The sequence below is a fragment of the Oncorhynchus mykiss genome, chromosome 14, assembly GCF_057628025.1.
Source record: "Oncorhynchus mykiss isolate SJ-2025 chromosome 14, ASM5762802v1, whole genome shotgun sequence".
In the NCBI taxonomy this organism is placed as follows: Eukaryota; Metazoa; Chordata; class Actinopteri; order Salmoniformes; family Salmonidae; genus Oncorhynchus; species Oncorhynchus mykiss.
Window position 1 is genome coordinate 11,443,010 of NC_143035.1, and position 26,857 is coordinate 11,469,866.

Genomic DNA, 26,857 nt, shown 5'->3' on the forward strand with positions numbered 1-26,857 from the left:
CGAGAGGAGAAAAACTGAGCTGCTAGAATCTAACTCCTGAATACATACTAGATTAACACACAGTTATGTCCACAAAAACATCATGTGACAGCCATTTTGGCAGACATGCAAGACCAGTCTGAACCAGATAACTCTAATCTAAATAATCAGAATAAAGCGCAACCTTTCCACAATTGAACTGGAGGGGCAATTTCATATATATTTTTTAAACGTTAGAACATTCCATGATTGGTCAAGTCTAAATGATTGTGATGTGAAAGGGCTGCATAAAGCTGTCATGTGGTCTCAACAAATCTGATAGGAACCTGATCAAGCTGTTTTGCAGCAAAGGGCAAAGACTTTTAAAACTTCTTGGAATAGTTAATAACCCCATGATCTCATCTCCTAAATTCATGAGGTGATGTAACTATTACATGGCATGCTAAATCATGATTTCATACACAATGTTGTGATTTACTATAGCAAGAAAGTAGGCTAATGGAAATATTGAATGGAGATTTGCTGGATAAAAAGTGAAATAGCATATACATTGAGTGTACAAAACATTAAGAACACCTGCTCTTCCATGACATACTGACAAGGTGAATCCACGTGAATCCATGTCACTTATTAAATCCACTTCAAATCTGTGTAGATGAACGGGAGGAGACAGGTTAAATAAGGATGTTTAAGCCATGAGATATGGATTGTGTGTGTGCCATTCAGATGGTGAATGAGCAAGACAAGATATATAGTGCCTTTGAATGGGGTATGGTAGTAGGTGCCAGGCGCACCGGTTTGATTGTGTCAAGAACTGCAACGAGGCTGGGTTTTTCACAGTCAACAGTTCCAGTGTGTATCAAGAATGGTCCACCACCAAAAGGACATCCAGCCAACTTGACACAACTGTGGGAAGCATTGGAGTCAACATGGGCCAGCATCCCTGTGGAATACTTTCAACATCTTGTAGAGTCTATGCCGTAATGAATTGCGGCTGTTCTGAGGGCAAAAGGGGGTGCTCAATATGTTTTTTTTTTTACAATCAGTGTATACTGCTCGTTCTTTTATATACAGTGTAGATGTTCTAGAGATTGGGTAAATCAAATCTCAATCAAAGAGAAGAATCACACAGCAAGCATTCCGAATTAGATAATGGCATGGAAAATTTATTTTTTATGTTGCATTCCACTTTCTAAATGATGTCTAGATTCTCAATGTAACCTTTTACAAGAACAGCTCAGCTGTTTCTCTTTCTTCCCTATTTTCTTCACAGTATTTAGCAAGTGGTTAGGCCATCTGCAAGACACCGTTGTATGGCCTGACACAGTGGCCCTATTCAAATACTTATAACATGCCTCCTTCTTCCTTTTCTTGAGGTAATCACTTTGGAAAGGACCAAACAAGTACGGTACTTGTTTCAGTTTGGGTAAAAACCAGTTGAATGAAATGAAAACTAAACTTCAAATGGAACTTCATCACAAAATCCCGAAGGCCTTTGTTCCTCAAACGTTATTAGGCCTCCCACAGACATACATTAAGAAAATAATCCAGTGATTCTAGGAAGGGAAGTTATCTGTTATTAAAACCATCTGACCCAGGCCTTGTACATAATTTAGAAGATGGTACACCACAAACACTGGGAGGAACCACCTGCTGGCATTTAACCCACAACTTCCTGTTTCAAAGTGCCAGGCCACCCACCAGAGGTGGCTAAATAAACCTTCAGAAAAGAGAATAGAACACTGTCACACCCCTCATTCAGTCCCTCTGGCAGATAGCCCCAACATACCACCCCTAATTTAAGATCCCTCACTGGTCAAGGGAAATTAATTTCAAGATAAATGAAATTCTGATAAAGCCTTCAAAAGTCAATTGTGCATGTTGAACATATTGCAAGACACATAATTATTGCAACAACACCTCAACACCTGTTGAGCAAAGCAAGATTAAAAGACAACATAACATAACTCTTACTCTTGGAAAATAAACACTGATGTCAGAGCTTCAGTCACGATTTCGCACCCTTTCTAAATATATTTATCCCAATTCAGTCATTTCCATCCAATTTTCCCAACTGGTAAAGCTTGGTAAGGAACAGGTATTCATACCCACCAATCACAGAAGCAGAAGGTGACATCATCTATCGCTTAACTTCAAGGGACCATGTTAAAACTCTCTTCCTTTCAGAACATAAAGTGTATTAGACATGGGAGCGTAGCAATTGTATAACAGATTTCTATTTTGATCTACCGTATTATTCAACACTAATGACCATTGGCTGGCGTAGACTTAGATAGATTCAGTGTCCACTTTATTACATTTCAAAATGTATATGCACATCAATTCTTGTAAAATTGATAGGTTCTTTCAGTTCCTGCTCCTCCTGCCTCCAGTCCGGCGATTGGAGGGTTCATCATCAGGGGTGTCCATATGTACCGCACGACCCCGGCCCTTAGCCTGTGGGACACAGTACAAAAGTTGGAAATCTTCTAATACTTCTATTTGTCCAAATAATTGGTGGAGTACACACACACACACACACACACACACACACACACACACACACACACACACACACACACACACACACACACACACACACACACACACACACACACACACACACACACACACACACACACACACACACACAGCACACATACTCACGATTTGTGTGGGTTGGGTCTGAGAGGGCGCCTCCGTGGCTCTGCGGTCCTCCTGAGAGCGGAGCTGTCTGAGACGAGCCCTCTCCAGGCTGTCAGTCTGTGTCTGCAGAGTCTCTGATACACATACAAACAGGAACAACATATGTACACACGCTAAGACAATGGGTAAACAAATCAATCCTCCAGAAGACACACATGAAATACTTTATCTGAATGCACACACATAATTAACAAGCAGAGTTTATTGTTACCCAGAAATGCAGGGTCTGGGTTGGCCACTAAGGGGGTGATGGAAATATAGGCACCATCCTTTGGGTTTCCTGAGAAGATAAACATAAACTTCAAAACAAAGAAGAGCCATGTATAGAAACGTATTTTTGGTAACTAGGAATAGTTTCATAGAGGCCTTGTCCACTCCATTGGTTCGACTTCTATTATGTATAGAACTCACGATTCACAATGCAGAATGTGAGGGAGCAGCGGGGAGGAAGTAGTCGGCTGGCACACTCCTGAGGCTGCTGGGACAGGAAGAGAAGCTTCAGAGCCCCACGGTCATCACACAGATCCACCAGCTCTGAAACACGCACACACACACAAACACACACATTTAAGACAAATCTATCTGTACGTAGAGAAAGAGCCAAAACTGGTTGAATATGTAGCATAACATAAAGATGGCTGATGAGGGGCAGAGCCAGAGTGCAGGATTTACTACTGATAGTCTTGCGGTAGTCAAACCCACTCATCAGCAAGCCCCATTAATCTCAGTGCTAATGAGAGTGGTAATGATAGATAGCTTCATTAGTGCATGGCGCTTGTTCTGGGCTTAGCGGCAACACAGTGGTAAGTGTGGCAGGACCCAGCAGGTGTAAGCAGACACCCTTCGAGTTGAGCAGTGTGAAATATTTAACACCAGCCGGTGAACTCCCACTCACATGCCGCTGGCCCCCCCAACCAAATCCCTGACTCTCACATCAGCGCTCCCCATCCACATTCCCTGCTTTAGTTACAGCAGTGAAACTAAATTTAGGATAGACTCAAGACCCCCCTAGTCTGTAAGAGACGATCGGCACAGCAGCATTTCAATCAGGAAGCTGTCATCATCATTAAGGCCCCCCCCCCCCCCGAACTCCCACCTGTCTCCGGCAGGCCCATCTTAGCTCTCATGTACTGCAGCAGGAGAACCACAGGGCAGTTGGTGTTGGCCAGAAACTGCTCATTGTCTGTGAGGAGATAGGATGAGAATAAAGAAATGGTGTGAAATACAGTTTCTAACACTGCAAACATCAAATGTGACACTAGCGGAATGCATTTTATAACTTTGGCCTTACCTCCATGTTTAATACAGATGAACATCACTCAGGAAGCTGAGGAACCGGAGTCCCTTGCGATAATGAGAAGCCTAAAGTCACGAAAGCTTTTTGAGAAACATTCCATGGATTGGAATCATTGGATACATGGTTATGAAGTCATAATATGAATTGTGATTTCACAGGAGTGCTCTCTTCTCTTGTTGGCTTCACAACTTTGATCCCATAATTTTGGAGGCTGCTTTCTCCATCTCTGCTAATCTCCATCTGAACAGGATGTGGTGTTTGTTTTCATGTCAGAGTGCAACCCCACTGTTGTCTATGCCAGCCTTATTACAGTGTGCTGACCAGTGTCACGAGGAGTGAAGGAGAAGCTTAATTACACTTCAGACAACAACAACAGTATAATCGAGACAACAGCATATATGAACAGCACACCAAACAGCACACCAAATTATACATATTTTTAAGTTGTTCTGTTCATAACAAATCATAGAAATGAGAGTTACAATACACTGTATCTACATCCGTGAGTGTCTTTCCTATCATTTCAAGTTGAAAACATATCCCTTCCACCATTAAAAAGTCAGCATCTAATGCCTAATCAGCCTGTCTTCAACTAGATGAAATAGAACATGGCCAGACCTTTTAACAGATTCTTAATCTTAAAGTCTTGCATAGACTGACGTCGCATTCTGGCGTTTGCTCTGCATGCTGATAGGAGAACCTAGAAGCCGGGCACATGGGGCCCAGGCTTCCCTCTGTCCAACCCCACCGCCAGTTCATCTCAAAGATGAGGAGAGTTTCAGAGTGCAAACATCTCCAGAGACCATAAAAGAACACAGAGTCGACCTCAGATATTTCCCTGCGCTGGAATCATTGAACACCAAGGGCCTTGTCCAGGAAATTGGCAAAATGATTTGGTTGTCTAGGTAAGAAGGGTGAGAGAACCGAAAGGTCCATCGTCCTCAAGGTCTCAGTGAGATTGCTGTGAAATTTGAGACAAAATGAGATTTATAAGTTGACCCAATGAATTTCAATCAGTTTGACAACTCTGGGACTTCATTAGCAGAAATGTACAATATGTTAGATTGACAAAGTGTGAGTCTCCATGATTAAGTTGCACATGAGGATTTACACTGACCTGGCAGTGAAGTACAGTAGGTCTTGGTGTAGCTGTCTGGCCAGCTCTAGCTGGTGAATGTCCATAAGTTTGCCATTGAACACCACTAACAGTGGCTTGCCTGCACCAAGGGTCTCCAGACAACTACCTTCCCCTGAGAATACAAGAAGAGGCATTTCATTATTATAAATTATCATAAATGATCAACACCAGCAAAACTGTTTGGTAGTTTAGCTTTTTATTTCTTCGGACATTGTACACAACAGCATGGCTGATATCCAGGTCGGCACATTTGACATCTTCAGCAGTGGAATCCTTGAATTTAAAGGCCTCTAACGTGAGCTTGTGACAGCTGTCTGAATCTGGGAAGATGGAGCTTCGTCCAACCTGCAGGACCAAATGTTGATAGCCGCGGGCTTTCAAGAAAGATAAGGAAACATTACTATAAATAGAACAATGAAAAGGTATGGCACATCTACACAACTTATCCTTGTCTAGTTTTTGAGGCCAGCTGGCTAGCTCGAGCTCATGAACCCAAGTTGGGTATACCTAGTTTACAACCGGCCCTCCCTTGGGTTCTCAGCGGATGTTACTGATCACAGCTGGCTCCCAAGTGAACTACAAACGCGATGCTATGTTTAATCCCAAAGCTCTGTCTAAACAGAAATACTCCTAATTCGCGATACAGTTTTGCAAACCTTTGGAGCTTAACTTTCATATAAGCGTGAAATAATTTTAAAAATACAAAAAGATGCACTTGCTTGCATCCGGCGGTTTTCACACGCCGCCTTGGCTAAGACACATCCTCTTACGTTGCACTCGCATTTCCACTGGACCATTCCATCCCACATTTCCTGTGTTTCTCTCAAAATACAACTGGGTGCAACTTTCCTAAACTGCTTACAGTAAGTATATTTTGTATTTGAACAAGTATTTCTCACTTATATTAAAGTTAAATTACAATTGTTTCCTAAACTGTATCGTGTGCAGAGTAGAGTGTATTTGTGTTGAGTCAGAGTATTAGAGCCAGTGGTGTAAAGTATTTAAGTTAAAATACTTTAAAGCACTAATTAAGTAGTTGTTTAGGGTATCTGTACTTTACTTGACTATATATATTTTTGACAACTTATATTCCTAAAGAAAATAATGTACTTTTTACTACATACATTTTCCCTGACACCCAAAATGACTTGTTACATTTTGAATGCTTAGCAGGACAGGAAAATTGTCAAATTCATGCAATTATCAAGAGAACATCCATCCCTGGTCATCCCTACTACCTCTGATCTGGTCGAACTCACTAAACATAAATGCTTCATTTGTAAATGATGTCTGAGTGCTGAAAGTGTGCCCCTGGCTATTTGTAAAAAATAAAATAAAAATGATGCCATCTGGTTTGCTAAGCAATTTGAAATGATTTCTACTTTTACAACTTAAGTATATTTTTGCAATTACATTTACTTTTGATATTTAAGTATATTTAACACATTTTCTATAAAGGTATCTTTACTTTTACTCATTTATGACAATTGGGTACTTGGCCGTAGTATATCAAACCATATAGCATGGGTATGAGAAAACATTTATTTTTACTGCTCTAATTACTTTGGTAACCAGTTTATAATAGCAATAAGGCACCTCAGGGGTTTGTGATATATGGCCAATATACCACGGTTATATCCTGGCACTCCACGTTGCGTCGTGCCTTAGAGAAGCACTTAGCTGTAGTATATTGGCCATATACCACACCACCTCGGTCCTTATTGCTTAAATAACATTTACCGTCTATTTGAACGGGCTAGCTTATGTAGCCATTTTCACAGATCATACTCACTTGAACAGCTTCAGGGGAAGTAACACGTTCAAATAGGTCATCAAAGCTCGTTGTTCCTACAGTAACAAATACCCTCTTCATGGTTACGCATGTAACTAATGTTATCAAATGTTACAGTACTTGTACCAAAATATATCGATTGTTTGTTTACATCTGTCAGTAGATTGACGTCACGTTCGCATTTTTTTTATTTACTCACAATAATACATCACTCTGCCACCTAAAGGAGATTTGGAGATTTACCTGCAGCCTCGACATTTTCTCCGCCGAGTAAGAAGTGTGGTATTATTGAAATACTGTAGAAACAGTGGTAGTATCCCTCTGACAATTTAGAAAACTACGCTAGTGATGTGAAAATACTTAAATCGGTTAGACACCTCAAATGCTGAAGAATCTACTATGATGAACATCTGCTTTCAAATAAGATAATGCTGCCCCCTCGTGGCTGATTGTGTGACAGTACTTGGCCTTACTGTGTGTAACACATATAACGTTGTAGATAGAAATACAGTATATTATAGAGAGCTGCCACTATTCTTTCTACATGATAGAAAATCATAACCGTCCTACACCATATTCTAAACGAATATTGAGCAAAGTAAAAGTAAGTAGCCTCGTCTCAGCCAAAATGGCCCAACCTTAAGGCCACTTGAGTGGTTTAATCTGAATATTAAACCAAGTTTCACATTTTAATGCCACGTACACAAGTACAGTGAAATGGCTTTCTTGAAAGCTCTAACCCCAACGATGTAGTAATCCAATAACAAAGTAATACTAAAAATAACGTAGAACAAAAAACAATACAAATAAGAACATGAGAAAGTACTGTAAGTAAGCATAACATACTGTAACGACCCTGGGTTTCTAAGCACGGATATCAACTCTGATGCTTGAGCATGCTCTTGGGACACACCGATGGCGCGCTGGACTTCGGGCTAGAAGGTCGAGGGTTCGAGGCCTGCTCCCTGCCTGTTTCATTACAATACTATATAAAAGGTCAGTTCCAGTGCCATATTTAAAATGTGGAGGGATGGTAAATATCCCCCTAGAATCGATGTCCATGCCCCCATCAAAATCGAATTAGCATAATACAAAAGTCCCAATTAAAATTAGTCTGTTTAAGCAGCGTTTTTCAGACAATGAGACATCCTAAAATTCAGTCTTCTCAAGAAATTGTCTGTACTGCCCGAACAGTTCGGCTTACTTACTCTAAGACACTCACCAGCCTCACAAGACTCTTCTGAAGGTAGCCTTGTGCCAGTTGAAACCCCAAAACAGTACCAGTCAAAAGTTTGGACACACCTACTCATTCAAGCGGTTATTATTTGACTATTTTCAACATTGTAGAATAATTGTTGGAAAAGCATTCCAGGTGAAGCTGGTTGAGAGAATGCTAAGCGTGTGCAAAGCTGTCATCAAGGCTACGTTGAAGAGTCTCAAATATTTTTTTGATTTGTTTAACACTTTTTTGGTTACTACATGATTCCACAGTTGATGTCTTCACTATTATTCTTCAATGTAGGAAATAAAAAAAATAACAACCCTTGAATGAGTAGGTGTCCAACCTTTTGACTGGTACAGTAGATCAGCTGTAATAATGTAACAGTCTAAACCAGAAATGTAAGCACACGTCCTTACCAATAGTGATTCAGGACACCAAACATGTGACCACTTGATCAGAGGTATCCTTCAGCGAGGTAACCAGTCATGTAAAAATACCTTAGTCAGGTACATTTCTTCATTTTGATTTCAGCACAAATGAAAATGTGTCAGACTTTCCAATCCATTGAGGTTTCAGCAGTCTCAATGAAGAGTTTGGCGTTCGACTAACCACGTGCAACATGCAGTTACGAGCCTGCTAGTTATATCCACTGTCTTAGATGAAGCTGGAATGTGAGGCTTACTGAAGCTGGTTAGCTTTAGAAAACCCTGAGTAGATCTAGCTTGCTTCTTAGGATACCCCTCTGGCCAATGTTCTTCAATCTTGGTATCAGATTTGTACTACATGATGGCAGTAATTACATTGAAAAGTTGTAAGTAAGACAATAACCACACAGAAACCAATGTAAGACTGAAATCATTTAAGGCTCTTAATTCTCATCTTCAAAAACAACACACTGTAAAGTCACAAAAGCAAACCCAAAAGCAAGTATATAAAAAAAAAAAGTTGATAATTGGCTAACAAAGCAATTAGATATTTTAATAAATATGTTATGAGAAAAGCAAAAATAAAAGTAACAATGTAAGTTAGATCATTTAGGGCAGGGGTGTCAAACTCATTCCATGGAGGGCCTAGTGTGTGCAGGTTTTTCCTTTCAATTAAGACCAAGGCAACCAGTTGAGTGGAGTTCCTTAATAATCATTGACCTTAATTCATCAATAAAGTACAAGAGTGGCATAAAAACCTGCAGACACTGCCCTCAGCACATCGTGTTTGACATGTGGTTCAGGGCAAGTTAGATTGTTTAGGGTCAGAATTTGATCAAACCATGTAACATATTAGTCATTTGCATGACTAAGAGGAAACTGTATCTCCTGTCTTTAAAGCAAACCACACAGCGGCAACCAGAAAACAAACATGCATAGTGCTCAACGTGAATGTCTCATGCTTGGAGACCTGGCTCGACCATGCCCATCGAAAAAAAGAAAGTTGAAGGGTGGTCTGCTTTATAACCACCATACAGTTGGTTGTAGGCCCTATAAACCACAGCAATCATACATTTACCACGGTTTGAATAAATTCTGACCCGAGTCCTCAACCCGCATGTCCATTATTACTTTAAAATTAGATACCAGATTTAATAAATAGATACAAGTAAAAAGTAAAACCAGGGGAACTAATGACGGAGCAGCTTCAAAAAGCTTTGCTGTGGTCCTGAACAGATCGCTGCTCATTGCCCCAGCACTCCCCAACCCCAAATGAGAAAATAGAAATCCATAGACAATCCTTCATCCTCATAAAGGTTATCCTCTACACATTGAAAAGTGGGTCTTCCCTGGGCCGGGTCATCATGAAGGCCAGTGAGTCTGTAGGTGAATGTGTTCCACAGTCAAGATATCAAAGGTTGGGCAGGCTCAAGACTCACTTGAATTGGATTATGGACAGACAAGAATCTGCTCTCTGGTACTGTAGGTAACACTGCCAGCTGGAGAGGTCAAAAGGTGTGATCGAGCTCAAGTTGTTCCTGGGTCATCAAAGCAGGAGCCAGTTGGGAGAGATCCTGCCAAATAATGATGATGGAGAACAAAAAAAGTACTATTTTACTTACTGACAGAGTAAAGGAAAGACTGAAGACACCACTAGGTGTTGAGACAGTATGAAGATATTCATATTTGTGTAATTAAGACCTTTACACAGTTAAGGAAATTAGCATTTCATCAATATGTAAACTGTGAAACCCAGTTAAAAACAACCAATACCTCAATGTGTATGTGTGTCTGCAGTTTGTGTGGGGAAGGCAGGGGGTAGTTCTCACACAGTGCAGAAAATCTGCTTCCTGTTTTGAAACATCAATTTATATTCAGGATGCTGCGTTTTCCTTTGTCTGGGACCTACCCTCTCTGTGGCTCATAAGTCTAGTCCCTCTGCCTTTACACTGCCAGCCTCTTCTCTTACTCTTCTTTACTGCCCTTGTGCTCACTGCTCAGACAGTTCTTCACGCCACATTCTTCATCTGATCTAATGATAACAGGCAATCTGAGAAGCAAACCCCCTTCCCTGTCTGCTTTATCAAACAGCTGTAATTTTGTTCCACCCCTGATCCTCTCATCTCCCTTCTTCCGCAAGTACATTTTTTGTACACCCATTATGAACTCTACACTTCTGCTACCCATGTCCATACATCTTTTCACAACCTGTGAATTCTTGCCCGTTGTCAGTGACAAGCCTATTGTGCATTTACACTTCTTTGTCCTACTGTGTGTGTGTGTGTGTGTGTGTGTGGAGGGTAAAGTGTAGTGCTTCAGTCTCTTACCTGGGAGAGAGGTGTAGAGGGGACAGTGTCCCCTACTTCCTCACTGCACCACACAGGCCGTGCAGCACTGCTCCTGTTTCTCTGGCAGCGTGGCATAGTTCATCTGACGGACGATCTCAGCAAACAGCTCGTCCACCATGGTCTTGCTCTTGGCTGAGGTCTCGATGAAGGGGCAGCCCCACTCCTGGGCCAGGGCCCGACCGTCTGCACCCGCCACCTCCCTCTCAGACTCCAGGTCCACCTTGTTCCCCACCAGGATCAGTGGCACCTTCTCAAAGCGCTTGACCCGCACGATCTGGTCTCGCATCGGCCTGATGTCCTGGGGAGCAAAGGGGGGAGGAATTTAGGGATGGATATAAGGATATTCTCTGGAACTGTGGGGAAATGTTTGCGCAACAGTTATTGCTGCCTAGCTCTTCAATGTATATCAATGGGTTAAGTAGCAGCCCTTTAACCTGTTGATCTTAAACTTTCAGTGTGTAGAGGACAGACTTATGGAAATAGGGTAGAAGAGAGGTTTATGGTTTTATATTGTAGAGATTAGGCTGACAACAATGTTTTTTAGGAATGATGCACTCAGAATGATATGAATACAATAGGCATTGCTCAGTAGGCCCATTTAAAACATGGCTACAACTCTATCAAGAGGTTGCAGGCTCCTTGACATGTTGGCAGGTAACACCAGATAAAGGCCCTTTACCTGAAATGACTGTTGATTGACGAGACTGTAGACAAGTATGAAACCTTGGCCGTTCTTGATGTACAGGTCCCTCATGGAGGCGAACTGTTCTGTCCCTGCCGTGTCAAGGATCTCCAGCACCGAAGGCGACGAGTCCACTTCAATCTCTTTCCGATAGAAGTCCTCAATTGTAGGGTCATATTTCTCGATGAATGTGCCCGTGACAAACTGGACAGTCAGCGCGGACTTGCCGACGCCGCCGCTTCCCAGCACAACCACTTTGTACTCCTTCATTAGGGGCACGAGTTTGACCCGGGTTACTTAGCTAACGTTAGCTAGCTGGATTGCTATAGCCCGTGACAACATTAATCAAGTAAACCTTGACAACACAACTCTGTAAACCCGCACAAATCAACCTCCCAGTTAAAATGTTAACATGTATGCGTTTAGTTAAATTTTTTAAAATCTAGTTAAAAGCAGAAGTGTTGCACTGAGCTAACTAGCAAAGTTGGCTAAATCCACAACGCCCCTCCATGCTCGCTCTCGATAAGGAGCCTTCTTATGACAAATCCTTCAGACAGTAAACATAACTACGTTACCTTGACATGAATATGGGCTGTTGCTTCTATCAGTAATCTGCCCCAAAACTGTGCATTACCGGAGTTGGTGGCTAGCTAGTTAAGATGCACAATATTATAATGACTTTTATTGTCTCCATTTTTGGAGAACATGTGAATGTGGCTCGCTCACACCACATCATAAAGCATACCGGTGTCGCAAAAGCCCAATGCCAGCGTCTGCCACTTCCAACACGGCTGGTCCCTGGCCTTATCACGGGCAAGCTGCACTTCAGCAGCCAGATAGCGTTTAGGAACCTCGGGTTGGAGTTCCAATGCTGTCCACAGTACACTGCTTGGTTGCTGTTTAGTACGAGACAGGGAAAGACCTCCCACTCCCTTCCTTAATTTCGTCCTCACGGCCTCTCCCTAGTATCCGTACTGTCTCATCCTCGCGACCACTACTGGGCTGCAATGTCCTGTGGAACCTAGTAAGTAACCAGCTCTTATTTTCTTTCAAAAATCTAATCAAATGACGAGGACCAAATTTGCTAGTGCAAATACTAATATATTTAAGTCCTCAGCAGGGACATTGAATCGCTACATGGTTGTCCAAAATGCAGGCCATATGTCAAAGAAGGACCATCGTGAAAAATCTGCAATGTAATTGGTCACCTTGAATATTTATTGTCATTCCCATTGGTTCAAATATAACTTCAGGCGGGACAGTTGGGCGCAACGTATAGAACGTTGCACATAGAAATATGCTGCATAGAATGGAATTTACAGGATTCAGTTAGCTGCAAGCTGAGGATGGTAATTAAATGAAAACATTCATCTTTATAATGGCTGATAATCGAAGTGTGAACATTAAGTGAGCTATTTACAGAAACTATGTTATAGATTGTTATAGGCAATAAATCATTTGTCTGATTTGTCCTATATTTGTGTGTGTTTTAAGTGTGCTTCAGCTTTTCCATAGCAAGATAAATAGGAGATTCCAAACAAAAGCACTGATGTGAATTTGTGTTTTTTCCCCAGCTTTTTTGGACCTCATATTCTTGTGGATAATTTTTGTTCATATATATCTGATTTGCCATTTATAAATTAAAGCACTTCATAGAGATAGTCCCCCCATTTGAAGATGTAATACGTATTTGGACAAATTTAATTTATAGTTATAGGGTACTGAAGTAGTCAAAAATGTAGTATTTGGTCCCATGTTCCAAGCACACAATGACTACATCAAGCATGTGACTTTTAAAAACTCATTGGATGTATTTGCAGTTTGTTTTGGATGTATTTTGGGTTGTATTTTGTCCAATAGGAACTGAATGGTGAATGATGACTGGAGTAATTCTATTTCTAAGTGAGTAGACAAGATGCTTCTGAAAATTTCAAAATCAATCCATATAATGCCATGATTAAGAAAAATCATGAATGAATCATGAATAGTGATGAGTGAGAAAGTTACAGAGAAAGTTAAATGTTATTTTGGCATTAATATGTGTCACATATTAGTTTGCAAACAATGTAAAAAACAAACAAACATTGAGTTAATAAAGACACATACGAAAATTGTCTCTTTTTTAGTTTTCTTGAGTAAGACAGCTCCAAAAGGAAGGTGTTTCAGCCTAGCTCAGTGCTTTATGTGGTGGTGGGGCAAGCCAGCAGAAAATACGGAGCGTTGTGCCGTGATTTTCTCAGTGTTCTGTCACTCACGGGGACACTACGTCACCGCCAAGTCTAAGGGTAGACCTAGAAAATTCTAACCCTTTGGATGCTGCCATAGAGTTACATTAGAAATGCCCATCCATGAAGGCCCAAGGTCATTGGCCACAGGTAAAATGACGTCAAATTACGTTATATGTACATTAGCTTTGATTGGACTGATCATGTCAACATCATACTTCCAAAATCTTAGCTAGCAGTCATCATCATGAATCAAGTTGACAATCTACTGGCAAATCCTTTTTAATCCTTGTCACATGAAGAGAAATAATGAAAAGAAATGATAGATAAAACATATCGGTGCTCATCGGCCATTGGACATTAACATTACACAGCAAGTTAGAAATCGCAAATTCAACATTGAGTGGTTTGGAAGGAATCAATGACAGTGGCTGTGTGGTCCCAAATCTGGGATAAAGGGGCTCTTTTTCAAGTTTAAAATGATAAACATTCAACATTGGCCATGCTGTCAATGAAGCATGATTTGTACCGCACTCAAAACAACTGTTAACTCGGAATTGCAAAAACTTGACTTCAGTGAGTTCAAGACAACTGGGATGTCGGGAATAAACAAGCTCCGACTAGGAAAATACGTTTTGAACGGTCATCCAACTCGGAATTGTAAATCCGGCCTCTTTCTAGAGCTACGACCTGAAGATCAATGACGTCATCATGATTTGACCTTGTTTTTTTTCAGAGTTCCCAGTTGTTTTGAAAGCACCATAAATCCAGAGAGTGCCAGACTTCGATGACAAAATTTGCCCACGAAACCCGCTGTGCCACCTTCCTGTTCAAGTGAGCACAGCACATCAAGGTGAGTCCAAAAACGTCTTGTATGCTGCTGCATAAATTATGTTATATGCCAGGGAGATATGTATACTGTAACTAAGAAAATAATACTAAGTGTACGTAGCTGTTAGTAGCACATGTGCCTTACCCTAATCATTTGTTCTATTTACCCCTCTTAATTTTTCCTACTGTTCTGACTTGGTGGTGCACATGTAGCCTATAACCTGTTTTAGAGAAATGTAATCATTGAATATTGTAAGGGCTTATATGCCCTTTTTATTTATCCTACGGTCTGACTTGCTGTACATGGAGAACACTGTAACAACTGCCCATGTTCTGAATTCTGTCACTGTACATTTCAAAAGTGCTAAACAAATAGTAGCTCACTCATTAATGTCTTAATCGAAATTACGGGTTGCCTCTAATCCCTTATGCCATAGTTTGTACATCTTAATTGTCAAGCAATTCAGCCATATCAGCTATGTTTTTTTTAAAGGCATTAAATGAGGCTGAATGAACTGTTTTGCTGCCAGACAAGGCTCCACTGATAACCAGGTGTAGAAGTGGATGTTGGGACTGCTGTTGGGATAGCTTGATGTAGGCCCTAACAGTTTGTGGGTACCATTTGTCACCGTTATAGTGCAATTAATGTATTGTATAATGTCGTGTTGTGTACTGGCTTTGCTGGCATGCATTCAACCTTTATTTTTTTTGCCCACCAAGAATCCCATGCTAAAATCGCCAGTGCTCAGGAGGCTTCGCAAATGGGTCACACCCTCCATACGTAACCTCCAACAACATTTTAGGATCAAGCTTAAACAGGCTCTTAGGCATGCCGGTAGGCAATGCGCTGGTAGCCGTTAATAACATTTTTGGCTAAATAGTGTTTTCTACTCTGTACTGCCATTTGTTTTGAGTTTCAGACATATTGCTAAAGCAGTGTTTTATTAGGATTACTTACCATTCGCCATTGACTTGCTTTGGCATTGTATTCTTTTGCAATTATAACACCTTCGTGTACTGCGTTACTGTTCAGTTTCACCACTAGATGGGGAGACCTGCCTATGATAGGATAAATGGAGAGACTGATGAGTAGTGGCAAGTAAGGAGTAAAAAGGACATGCAGCTCATTCAATATAGTCTGCGTGGGTTTCTCGTTTTAACAGTGACATTTTAATTTAAAACGTATATATTATTGCTTTAGGGAACGAATAGAAATACAGGGCATTTTCTATGAAAAACATTTACTTCACTAATTGAATTTCAGTTGCCTAATTTCTCTGAATAGACTTGAAATGAAATGGATGGAATTGAACTATGTCTCTCCTCAGATTTCCATGGGGAGTGCAGGGGCAGCTTGACACAGCAGCTGGGTCACACACACACACACACACACACACATTATCTACTTTGCTTAGTGAAATGTTGTGTTTTTCCATCTCTGACTGAGCTTGCATAGTCAGTCAGTCTGCACTGCAGGTGTATTTAAGAAGGCAAGGAAGGTTCTCTCACAGTCTCTTATACTCTCTCCCTCTTTCTCTCCCCTCTCTCTCTCTACCCCCCCCCCCCTCTCTCTCTCTCTCTCTCTCTTTCTCTCTCTCTCTCTCTCTCTTCCCCTCTGTCTCTGGGGTATGGGTATGACCGGCTGAGTTTGCTGAGTGGCCTACACGTACATACAGTTAGCAGCAATGCAGTAACAGTTACTAAAATCCACACACGCACACACACTGTAATTCCCCAGAGGTAAGTTGGGGGAGTGCTGCTTCTGAGGTAGACTTTATTATTGCTGTGTAATTAATAAGAAAAACATACCATTAATGTGTTTCTCTCTCTATGTTCTCCCCCTCTTTCTCCCCCTTGCTCCCTCATTCCCTCTCTCTCCCACAGGAGCCATTAACCACAGAGACCCTAAGCTGTGTACTGTGGGAGATATCCTCCTCAGCCTCTGGCCCTCTCCACTCCATCACCCTTTCACTCCTTCTTTCCTTCACTTCCCTTTCGCTCTCTTTTCATTTCTCGGTGGTTTTGTGTGTGCTTGCACGTGCATGTGTGTCTTGATACAGGGCCATAGTGAGTAGGGCAACAGTAAGCATTTAGGGGAGAACCAACCTGAACCCCTCTCTCTCTCTCTCGCTCTCTCGCTCTCTCTCTCTCTCTCTCTCTCTCTCTCTCTCTCTCTGGGACTGTATTATGTCATGTCTCTGACGGTCCCCCCATCCCTGGTGTTTGTGTGTTTATGTATACATGTGTCAAATCAAATTGTATTTGTCACATCCACATTGTTAGCCGGTGTTATTGCGAGTGTAGCGGAATGTGTATGTGTGTGTGCGTGTGAATGTGTGTGTGTGTGTGCACACGCACATTTGTGTATGAATCAACTGTCGAGGTCACACACTCACTTTCTCATAAACGATTGACAGCCTTCCTCCAGCTGGATGTTGTTAGGTGAGAATGTCAGGGGCTTGTCTCATATGTGACACCATTTTCATATAGAGACAAAGTAGTCGCAGTTCAACGGCTCAGACATGAGAGGTATGTGGCAGGGTCTACAGTCAATCACAGACTACAAAAGAAAAACCAGCTCCGTCGCGGACCACGATGCCCTGCTCCCAGACAAACTAAACAACTTGTTGAAAACAATGTGATTTTCTGGATTTTTTTTCTCATTTTGTCTGTCATAGTTTAAGTGTACCTATGATGAACATTTACAGGCCTCTCTCATCTTTTTAAGTGGGAGAACTTGCACAATTGGTGGCCGACTAAATACTTTTTTGCCCCACTGTCTATGTTGTGGCAGGACTTGAAACGAGCAGTTCATGCTTGAAAACCCACAAATGTCGCTGAGTTAAAGCAGTTCTGCATGGAAGAGTGGGCCAAAATTCCTCCACAGTGACGTGAGAGACTTTCCAACAACTAGAGGAAGTGTTTGTTTGGAGTCATTGTAGCTAACAGTGACACAACCAGTTATTGAGTGTAAGGGGGCAGTTACTTTTTCACACAGGGTAATTGGGTGTTGCATGACTTTGTTTATTAAATACATTAAATATGTAATTTTTGTGTTATTTATTCACTCAAGTTTCCTTTATCTAATATTTGGTTTTGGTTGAAGATCTGATAACATTCATTATCAAAAATATGCAAAAGTGGAAAAAATTAGAAAGGGGGCAACTACTTTTTTATATCACTGTACATCATTCAAGTACAGGAGGACAGACTGTAGGCTCTGATTGCCAAAGATGCGCTCCATTAGGTGCTGAAACATTCCTGGGTCATAACATAGCCCAAATGGCATACGATTGAACTCAAAGATCCCAAATGGGAATCAGAAGGCGGTCTTTGCCTTGTACTTTTTTTTGCCATAGGGACTTGGTGATAACGAATAGCTAAGTCTATGGTGGAAAAACAATGTGCACCTGTGAGGGCATCAAGAAATTCCTCGATGTGGGGTAAGCAGTATGCATTCTTCCTAGTTTTCGAGTTCAGGTGCAGGTAAATGTTTATCTTTTTCACTATGATGATTGACGAGGCATAGGGCTTACTACTCTCCCGGATAACCTTGTTGTTTAACATATTGAGAGGGGGGCGCCTATAGCTTTGTCTTACTGGGACCTCGTCAAGTGAAGGGATCTCATGTGACAATTTTTTTATTTCACCTTTATTTAACTAGGCAAATCAGTTAAAAAAATCTTATTTACAATGACAGCCTAGGAACAGTGGGTTAACTGCCTTGTTCATGGGCAGAATGACAGATTTCTACCTTGTCAGCTCAGGGATTTGATTTAGCAACCTTCCAGTTACTGGACAAATGCTCTAACCACTAGGCTAACTGCTGTGGTATGGAGATAATACTTGGGATGTGACAATGGTAGGTTCGGGAATGGGGTTCGCCAGAGTTGGATTAGAATAGGTTCTCGTACACGGGGTCTGGGTTCTAAAATAATTCTGCCCACAAATTTCCTAGGGGATTGAGGTCAGGGCTTTGTTATGGCCACTCTGATACCTTGACTTTGTTGTTCTTAAGCCATTTTGCCACAACTTTGGAAGAATACTTGGGGTCATTGTCCATTTGGAAGACCCATTTGCAACCAAGCTTTAACTTCATGACTGATGTAATGAGTTGTTGCTTCAGTATATCCACATAATTTTCCTGCCTCATGATGCCATCTATTTTGTGAAGTGCACCAGTCCCTCCTGCAGCGAAGCACCCCCACAACATGATGCTGTGCTTCACGGTTGGGATGGTGTTCTTCGTCTTGCAAGCCTCACCCTTTTTCCTCAAAACATAACAATGGGCATTATGGCCAAACAGTTCTATTTTTGTTTCATCAGACCAGAGGACATTTCTCCAAAAAGTATGATCTTTGTCTCCATGTGCAGTTGCAAACCGTAGTCTGGCTTTTTTATGGCGGTTTTGGAGCAGTGGTTCTTCCTTGCTGAGCGGCCTTTCAGGTTATGTTGATATAGGACTTGTTTTACTGTGGATATAGATACTTTTGTATCTGTTTCCTCCAGCATCTTCACAAGGTCCTTTGCTGTTGTTCTGGGATTGATTTGCACTTTTCGCACCAAAGTACAGTCATCTCTAGAAGACAGAACGCGTCTCCTTCCTGAGCGGTATGACCGCTACGTGGTCACATGGTGTTTATACTTGCGTACTATTGTTTGTAAAGATGAACATGGTACCTTGAGGCGTTTGGAAATTGCTCCCAAGGATGAACCAGACTTGTGGAGGTCTACAATTTTTTTTAATGAGGTCTTGGCTGATTTCTTTAGATTTTTCCATGATGTCAAGCAAAGAGGCACTGAGTTTGAAGGTAGGCCTTGAAACACATCCACAGGTCCCCCTCCAATTGACTTAAATTATGTCAATTATCCTATCAGAAGCTTCTAAAGCCATGACATAATTTTCTGGAATTGTCCAAGCTGTTTAAAGGCACAGTCAACTTAGTGCATGTAAACTTCTGACCCACTGGAATTGTGATACAGTTAATTATAAGTGAAATAATCTGTCTGTAAACAATTGTTGGAAAAATGACTTGTGTCATGCACAAAGTAGAAAACTATAGTTTGTTAACAAGAAATTTGTGTAGTGGTTGAAAAATTAGTTTGAATGACTCCAACCTACGTGTATGTAAACTTCCGACTTCAACTGTACATGTAGGCAAGGATTAGGAGAAAGTGACTGGTATCAGGATAAGTAATAGGATTTATAGAAGGTAGTGCGTACGGCCCAGTACATCATTGGAGCCAAGCTTCCTGACATCAGAGGAAGCCCCCCTGTTTTTATACTGTATAAACAGGGGGGGGGGGGTGGGCTTCCTCCTCTTTTGTTAACTCTATTTCTTGAACTGCATTGTTGGTTAAGGGCTTGTAAGTAAGCATTTCACGGTAAGTTCTACACCTGTTGTATTCGGCGCATGTGACAAATACAATTTGATTTGATTTGAAACAACAGAGGTAGTTACTCATACACAGTTTGCAGTAAGCCATCATTGTCATGTAAACTGGATGAACAAGTCCAACTTGGTGATGGAGGCAGAGTATGTCACATTGATAAAAGATTTGTTCCGTACAGTCACATTTTTATCAGTGTTCCACACTCATAAGAGGAAGAATATGGAGAGTTTAGAAGAGGACAGAGAGGGTGAAAGACTGCACAAGTAAGAGAGAGAGAGAGAGAGATTTTGTGTGTGTGTGTGTGTGTGTGTGTGTGTGGCTAGGCACTTGTTTTGTAATTTGAGTTTTCCTGTTTTAAACCCTATCCTAAACCTCAACCCTAACCTTAACCACTCACAATTAATTCCTAAATTTAACCCTAATCCCTAAATTGAACCAACATATCTGAAATAATGCCTAAACTTAACCATCAAGGTTATTCTGAGTTGTTAAGGTTAGAGTTGAGGTTTAGGATAGGGGGTTAAAACAGGATAACTCAAAGCCAACGTACAGTGAAACATGTTATATGAGTTATAACAGCAACACACTTCATAATCTACAGAAGGCATCACACTCCATATAGTCCTTAGTCTAAATGTCACATATTTGTCCACTTTGTGGTGGCAAAGTCTAATGATGATTGTCATTAGGGTCCATGTCTGTGCGTTATATTTTGGTATGATATCCACGTATTGAAGGTAGCTAAATGTTATACGTTATATGTTATGACCCCTATGCTGTTAGCTGGGCCAATAGGATTGAGGGTATGAAATGAAATGTAGTATTATCAGGGAAACAATCTTCTCAAACCTAAGGTAATTTGATATGTTATTAACTTCATAATCTAACACAAATGAAGGTATGAAACAATTTGAATGGTAATGGCATCTCTATGGGCCCACCTTGGGGGGTGGGGGGGTCAAAGGCCATACATGTATGCATTTTGGGGAACATCGAGCCAGAATGGTGAGTATTAGGATGTGCTCTATTATCTCATGGTACCCTAGATGATACCTACACCAAATTTCACACAGAATTAGGAAACCCATTGGGGAAGTTTCTGTTTGTTTGTTGCTACAGTATACAGAGTCATCATAGATTCTGTCTATGTTCATTCCTAGCATCCATTAACTTCGATGTGGCGGAACTGCATTGATTTTGCATGGGCATAACTGAATAAATAATTGGTGTAATAAGACCAATAATGGATTAAAATGTGTGTTACAATGAGGAAAACACAAAACGATGGGACGTCAGTTATATCTATTTAGCTAAATATTACCGGAATAGTGGTCAAATGTAATACATTTGAAGTAGTTTGAAATGTATTACATTAAAACAATTAAAACAATTGCATGTTTGAGGAGCATTCACTGATGTCTATTGATTAAAATAGATATGCAATATTCTATAAATTGTGTAAACATTATTTACATTTTAGCAGACACCTATCCAGAGCGACTTACAATAGTGAGTGCATTCATTTTCGTACTCGTTCCCCGTGGGAATCAAACCCACAACCCTGCAATGCTCGACCAACTGAGCCACACATTATAAAACGTGACATGAAATACATTGCGCCCTATATGAAATCCCATAGGAATGCATTACACCCAGAGGTAAAGGTAATTGTATGAAATGCTTTCCACCAAACTTTCATAAAGCTAGGGAAGTCTAAACAATAATGCATTACTATTATTGATTTAACCATAGGGTACACAAATTGTATTCTCCAATATGGCCGCCAACCAGTTCCATTGGTTTAAATTAGATTGGGCTGACATGGCCTCAACTCTTTCAATAATAGGTGGAATATTCCTAGTGATAACTAAAGAAGTATCATGAACTCAGCAAAAAAAAGAAACGTCCTCCCACTGTCAACTGCGTTTATTTTCAGCAAACTTAACATGTGTAAATATTTGTATGAACATAACAAGATTCGACAACTGAGACATAAACTGAACAAGTTCCACAGACATGTGACTAACAGAAATGGAATGTGTCCCTGAACAAAGGGGTTGTCAAAATCAAAAGTAACATTCAGTATCTGGTGTGGCCACCAGCTGCATTAAGTACTGCAGTGTATCTCCTCCCATGGACTGCACCAGATTCGCCAGTTATTGCTGAGATGTTACCCCACTCTTCCACCAAGGCACCTGCAAGTTCCCGGACATTTCTGGGAGGAATGGCTCTAGTCCTCACCCTCCGATTCAACAGGTCCCAGACGTGCTCAATGGGATTGAGATCCGGGATCTTCGCTGGCCATGGCAGAACACTGACATTCCTGTCTTGCAGGAAATCACATACAGAACGAGCAGTATGGCTGGTGGCATTGTCATGCTGGAGGGTCATGTCAGGATGAGCCTGCAAGAAGGGTACCACATGAGGGAGGAGGATGTCTTCTTCCCTGTAACGCACAGCGTTGAGATTGCCTGCAATGACAACAAGCTCAGTCCGATGATGCTGTGACACATCGCCCCAGACCATGACGGACCCTCCACCTCCAAATCGACCCCGCTCCAGAGTACAGGCCTCGGTGTAACGCTCATTCCTTCGACGATAAATTAGAATCCGACCATAACCCATGGTGAGACAAAACCGCGACTCGTCAGTGAAGAGCACTTTTTGCCAGTTCTGTCTGGTCCTTCGACCCTGGGCGTCTTTCTTTTGGTGTTTTTCAGAATCAGTCTAAAGGCCTCTTTAATGTCCTAAGTTTTCATTACTGTGACTTTAATTGCCTACCATATGTAAGCTGTTAGTCTCTTAATGACAGTTCCACAGGTGCATGTTCATTAATTGTTTATGGTTCATTGAACAAGCATGGGAAACAGTGTTTAAACCCTTTACAATGAAGATCTGTGAAGTTAATTGGATTTTTATGAATTATCTGTGAAAGACAGGGTCCTGAAAAGGGGACGCTTCTTTTTTTGCTGAGTTTAGTTAAACAGAGAACACAACCAATTTAGACAGGTTTGCAATATATATATTACTTGTAAAATATTAGCATCATTGTTCCAGAAGTGTACCAAAACCACTATTCATTCAACTGTTTTTGGTCAGCATGCCATCTGCATGCACCGTCAAAACTTGAGACATCTGTGGCATTGTGTTGCTTGACAAACTGACCATTTTAGTGGCCTTTTATTGTCCCCAGCACAAGGCGCACCTGTGTAATGATCATGCTGTTTAATCAGTTTCTTGATATGTCACACCTGTCAGGTGGATGAGTAGGATAGGTCTCGTCAATAGGTGTTTGGTTTCCAAGGGGATGTGGATCATTCTGTTCAACTGGCGTGACCACATCACAAAGAAACTTGATCTACTAGTCTGTTAGCAAGTCCTGTAGTTATAGGGATACAGAGGGTGGTTTCTGGTAAGCTACTCAGTGACAGGATGGGCTGATCCCCACCCCCCTTTTTTATTTTACCTTTATTTAACCAGGTAAGTCAGTTAAGAACAAATTCTTATTTACAATGATGGCCTAGGAACAGTGGGTTAACTGCCTTGTTCAGGGGCAGAACAACAGATGTTTACCTAGTCAGCTCATGGATTCAATCTAGCATCCCTTAAGTTACTGGCCCAATGCTCTAAACACTAGACTACCTGCCGCCCTTCACCCCATTGATGCATACTATATAGCTTAGTATTTGTATTATATATTTTACAGTCCGTATTATATATTTTACAGTTTGCTGACCTTTATCAAGGGTGCCAATAATTTAGTTATTTCTAACATTGTTGTTTCAATGATAAGACAGTTTAAGTAAATAATTTCATCTGATGGCCAAAATTAACCAAATATCATGTTTTTTAAGATGCGATCCACCCAATAGAATATTCCATTGCTGTTTGATACAGTCATTTTTAAAAATGTATGTTGTATTTTATCCCCTTTTCTCCTCAATTTGGATTTTGTCTCATTGCTGCAACTCCCCAACGAGTCAGGAGGCGAAGGTTGAGTCATGCGTCCTACAAAACATGACCCGTCAAACTGCATTTTTTAACACCCACCCACTTAACCCGGAAGCCAGCCACACCAATGTGTCAGAAACACTGTTCAACTGACAATCAAGGTCAGCCTGCAGGTGCCTAGCCCACCACAGGGAGTTGCTAGAGCACAATGAGCAAGTAAAGCCCACCCGGCCAAACCCTCCCCTAACCCGAACAATGCTGGGCCAATTGTGCGGCACCCTATGAGACTCCCGATCACGGCTGGTTGTGATACAGCCTGGGATTGAACCCAGGTCTAGTTATGATGCCTTAGACCACTGCGCCACTTGGGAGGCCCAATACAGTCATTTTCAATGGGCCTGTGAACATTCCAACTTGTCTCAACATTCCTTAAGCAGCCTGCGAACATTCTATTGCATATATCCCATACAACAACACATAAAGATGTGAAGCTACTTTTTTGGAGAGGGAATCATATATCAATTTGATCAGAGGAATAGGATAAGATAAGACTATTAAACATTTGCCACCACAAAGTGGAGACATTTTTCCACTGGCATAAAAGAGCAAGACATGCCATATCTCTGAATCCTGCAGTTAAGGCCACTTCGGTCATTTTCTTTGGAGGTTGAGTCAACTCATGTCTTTCGGTGTGGCAATTTTTTTTACCAGTTCAAAATAACTGATAATAGCCTGCCCTTGATTCAGTATAACTGTAATGACAGCACTAAGTCATAAATGCATGAGTGAAAGAATGTCCAGAACCTCTTGTAGAATTCTCAAATTAAACAGTGTATTAGTTATGCACAGTGTAATGTTTGACTGTAGTCCACACCAAAAAAAACAGCTATTTTTAATGTAAGAGTCATAAGAGAGAGAACAATAGCAATGCATTGCAATAACACTGAACTAGCTCCACCAACCATAAGAACACAGAAACATTCCTGCCATTCCTGTAGTTGGCAGATAACAGGCTGACAGTCAGGCTGCACCCGTGATACTTGAGTAACCCTCTCAATTGCATGGCCAACAACAACATAATGGAACGTCCATAAAAACAGGGCCAATACATTTACGAGGGTTGCTACAATACTTACACATTATAAGAACTTTATAGATACTTATGACAAGTCTTAATGCATTGTAACCACATCATAATGCATTTTAAGGTGTATGTCTTATGTCTTAAGTAAAGAGTTAGCCAACACAACACCATAGGCCTACATGATATGAAACATGACACCATACAAAAGGAATGACAAGAAGTCATGTGGTTTCTACAGTATGAAGGAGATAACATTCGGCAAAGAGAAACATTTACAGGGACTTTGTTTTTAACAAGTTCAAGCTTATTTTTTTATTTTTTATTTTTTACTTACCTAGGGTGTTTTTGTTTAATTCAAACAGTTGTTCTTCGTTATATTTAGCAATGCATCTACCATAGAGCATGTTTTGAACTAGCTAAATAATGTTTTGTTGTAAATTAAGAGCAGTTGGTTACACTTCACATGGGGATGCTATAAGACCCTGTCAAATAAAATGCAAATGAATATTCTTAAAATAAACAAACAATATCATTTTTTTACACTCATTATATAGTGTAAAATAGAATTTGAACATATATAAAGTGAATGTGGCTCCTTAAATGAAGACACGCAGGGACGGTTGGGGTCATTGGCAACCCTAGCAGTGATAATCCTACTCATAATGCTACTTTTCCAGCAGTGTGGACCATGGTGCAGAGTGCGGGTTACAGTCAACACTGAAGAAACGTAAGTCTTGATTGCGAGATTTGTGGTGCTAAACGGCTACCTGTCATAATAATGTTAACTGGTCTTGTTCTACTTCATTAGATGCCTGTGAACTCACACTGGACCCAAACACAGCTCACAGAAAGCTCATTCTGTTTGAGGGGAACAGAAAAGTGAGACGAGCGGAAGAGGAACAGTTGTATTCTGATCACCCAGAGAGATTTGAAAAATGGTCACAAGTGCTGTGTAGAGAGGGCCTGTCTGGGCGCTGTTACTGGGAGGTAGAGTGGACTGGGCAAGAGATTCGTATAGGAGTGACATATAAAGGAATCTGCAGGAGAGGATTAGGGTATGAGTGTGGAATTGGACATAATGACATGTCCTGGAGTCTCAGTTGTTATGATGACTACTTCAACGCCAGGCACAACAAGGAGAACATTACCGTACCTGCACCCTCCTCTCGCTCTCACAGAGTAGGAGTGTTTCTGGACTGGCCTGCCGGCACTCTGTCCTTCTACAGTGTCTCCTCTGACACACTGACCCACCTGCATACTTTCCACAACACATTCACCGAGCCCCTCTACCCAGGGTTTAGGATGTGGTATCGTGGGTCTTCAGTTTCCCTGTGCAAGACAACTGCTGGGGAGTGCTGAATACCAGATGTTGTTAGGACCATCAGCATGTATAAATGCTTCTCTTTTTTAAACAAGTGGGGGTTACAGGCAGAATACAACACAGACACAAAGACAGGCTCTGGCATACACTTATTAAGTGTAACTCAGAGTTTATATTGTTGAGGAATGCCCTTGACTTCCATGTGAGGCTCTTGTAGATGTGTCAGGTGTATACATTTATCTTTACAGTGATAGAAAATGTCAAGTGAGCAATTTCCTTTATATTTCTGAAAATGAAAACATATTGAAAATGTTGTATGCCATGGAATCCTAACTGGTGGTAAATAAAAAAGCATCGCTACAACATTTGATATCAACTGTCTCATTTTCTATGTTCCGTCCTCAAAGTATAAACTGTGAAACACTAGTGCAGTTTCCAACTCTGCCAAGCAGAGCTCAACTT

The 26,857-nt window shown here is 41.1% G+C and overlaps 3 protein-coding genes and 1 long non-coding RNA gene across 7 annotated transcripts; 2 read left to right on the plus strand and 2 right to left on the minus strand.

Moving 5' to 3' along the window:
* Positions 1-2,275: 2,275 nt before the first annotated feature.
* c14hxorf65 (chromosome 14 CXorf65 homolog) lies at positions 2,276-4,943 on the minus strand. Of its 2 annotated transcripts, XM_021561180.3 has the most exons (6): positions 3,977-4,943; positions 3,782-3,868; positions 3,097-3,219; positions 2,897-2,965; positions 2,647-2,759; positions 2,276-2,436 (listed from the first exon to the last, which is right to left on the minus strand). In XM_021561180.3, exons 1-6 carry the CDS (start codon positions 3,999-4,001, stop codon positions 2,347-2,349), a joined length of 507 nt encoding a protein of 168 aa, XP_021416855.2. In that variant the 5' UTR covers positions 4,002-4,943; the 3' UTR covers positions 2,276-2,346. The 2 variants fall into 2 exon arrangements, with proteins under 2 accessions (XP_021416855.2, XP_021416854.2); XM_021561179.3 differs by having other exon boundaries at positions 3,782-4,140.
* A 4,035-nt stretch (positions 4,944-8,978) lies between these two features.
* LOC110488794 (RAP2C, member of RAS oncogene family) lies at positions 8,979-12,871 on the minus strand. 2 transcript variants are annotated; one of them, XR_005035924.2, is made up of 4 exons: positions 11,587-12,871; positions 10,887-11,205; positions 10,333-10,409; positions 8,979-10,133 (listed from the first exon to the last, which is right to left on the minus strand). XR_005035924.2 is itself a non-coding variant. In XM_021561183.3 (3 exons), the coding sequence occupies exons 1-2, from the start codon at positions 11,857-11,859 to the stop codon at positions 10,927-10,929; spliced, it is 552 nt and encodes a 183-aa protein (XP_021416858.1). In that variant the 5' UTR covers positions 11,860-12,871; the 3' UTR covers positions 8,979-10,133; positions 10,887-10,926. The 2 variants fall into 2 exon arrangements, 1 of the variants encoding a protein (XP_021416858.1); XM_021561183.3 differs by lacking the exon at positions 10,333-10,409.
* A 1,679-nt stretch (positions 12,872-14,550) lies between these two features.
* LOC149978287 (uncharacterized) lies at positions 14,551-17,693 on the plus strand. The gene is made up of 2 exons (XR_016486286.1): positions 14,551-14,667; positions 16,530-17,693. It is a non-coding gene; the product is annotated as an uncharacterized LOC149978287 (long non-coding RNA).
* Positions 17,694-20,114: 2,421 nt separating this feature from the next.
* On the plus strand, positions 20,115-26,758 carry LOC110488793 (stonustoxin subunit beta). 2 transcript variants are annotated; one of them, XM_021561182.3, is made up of 3 exons: positions 20,115-20,302; positions 25,752-25,801; positions 25,883-26,758. In XM_021561182.3, exons 1-3 carry the CDS (start codon positions 20,151-20,153, stop codon positions 26,431-26,433), a joined length of 753 nt encoding a protein of 250 aa, XP_021416857.2. In that variant the 5' UTR covers positions 20,115-20,150; the 3' UTR covers positions 26,434-26,758. The 2 variants fall into 2 exon arrangements, with proteins under 2 accessions (XP_021416857.2, XP_090054495.1); XM_090198369.1 differs by having other exon boundaries at positions 20,128-20,302; positions 25,755-25,801.
* The last annotated feature ends 99 nt before the right edge of the window (positions 26,759-26,857 follow it).